This window comes from Buceros rhinoceros, unplaced genomic scaffold (assembly GCF_000710305.1).
Source record: "Buceros rhinoceros silvestris isolate BGI_N320 unplaced genomic scaffold, ASM71030v1 scaffold26927, whole genome shotgun sequence".
In the NCBI taxonomy this organism is placed as follows: Eukaryota; Metazoa; Chordata; class Aves; order Bucerotiformes; family Bucerotidae; genus Buceros; species Buceros rhinoceros.
Genome location: NW_010420819.1, coordinates 5,146 through 5,777, shown reverse-complemented (window position 1 = coordinate 5,777; position 632 = coordinate 5,146). Strand labels below are relative to the sequence as shown.

Here is a 632-nt window from a genome sequence, read left to right as displayed (position 1 = left end):
GGCATTCCTTTCTCCACCAACAATGTGTGAACTGATAAGGGAAGGGCAAACTTTGAAGAATAAGATGAATAGATTTTTCCACCAGCAAGATAGTGCTTCAGCCACTTGGTCTTAATCACAAAACCAAGCCAAGCTGTGAGTAGGGCTGTGGAATGGGAAGAGCCCACCGAAAATTAATTAAACATCAGGTGAGCTGAGTTCCAGAGTGTTCAGGTGAGCATCTCATCAGTTGCCTTCACTGAGCCAGCTTTGCCCTTCCCCTCTCCCACATGAGGGGGTGGTGCTGAGCTACCATCAGGAACGGGGGTCCCTCAGCACATAGACATGTTGCACTTCAGGAGCTGCTTCCATCCAATTTCTGTACAATGTGGCTGACTTCGTCCTGCTAAATTCTCAGCTTTACTCTCCACGTCTTACAGCTGAGGGGATGAAGACACAAGAAAGCTGAAGATGTCCCAAAGGCACAACGGCATTTCACAGCAGAGCTAAGCACAGAGGCATGCCCAGGCCACCCATCCCTCTCCTCCACTCCGTCCTTCCTGCACTGCAGTCTCCCTGCATCACCTCGGGAGTTTCCACAGGGTCTGGCCACTGCCACCAACCCCTCCAAAATCTCAAAAGGCCCACCCAGA

The 632-nt window shown here is 51.1% G+C and overlaps 1 protein-coding gene across 1 annotated transcript in view; it reads right to left on the bottom strand.

Annotated features, from left to right (window-relative positions):
- Positions 1-351, bottom strand: part of LMCD1 (LIM and cysteine-rich domains 1) — a gene marked incomplete at its 3' end in the record, with an annotated part of 19,958 nt that extends 19,607 nt beyond the window's left edge. Inside the window, exon 1 of the mRNA XM_010139459.1 lies at positions 325-351. Within this exon, the coding sequence (XP_010137761.1) occupies positions 325-351 (27 nt within the window). The remainder of the gene's footprint in view (positions 1-324) is intronic.
- Between the last annotated feature and the right edge of the window lie 281 nt (positions 352-632).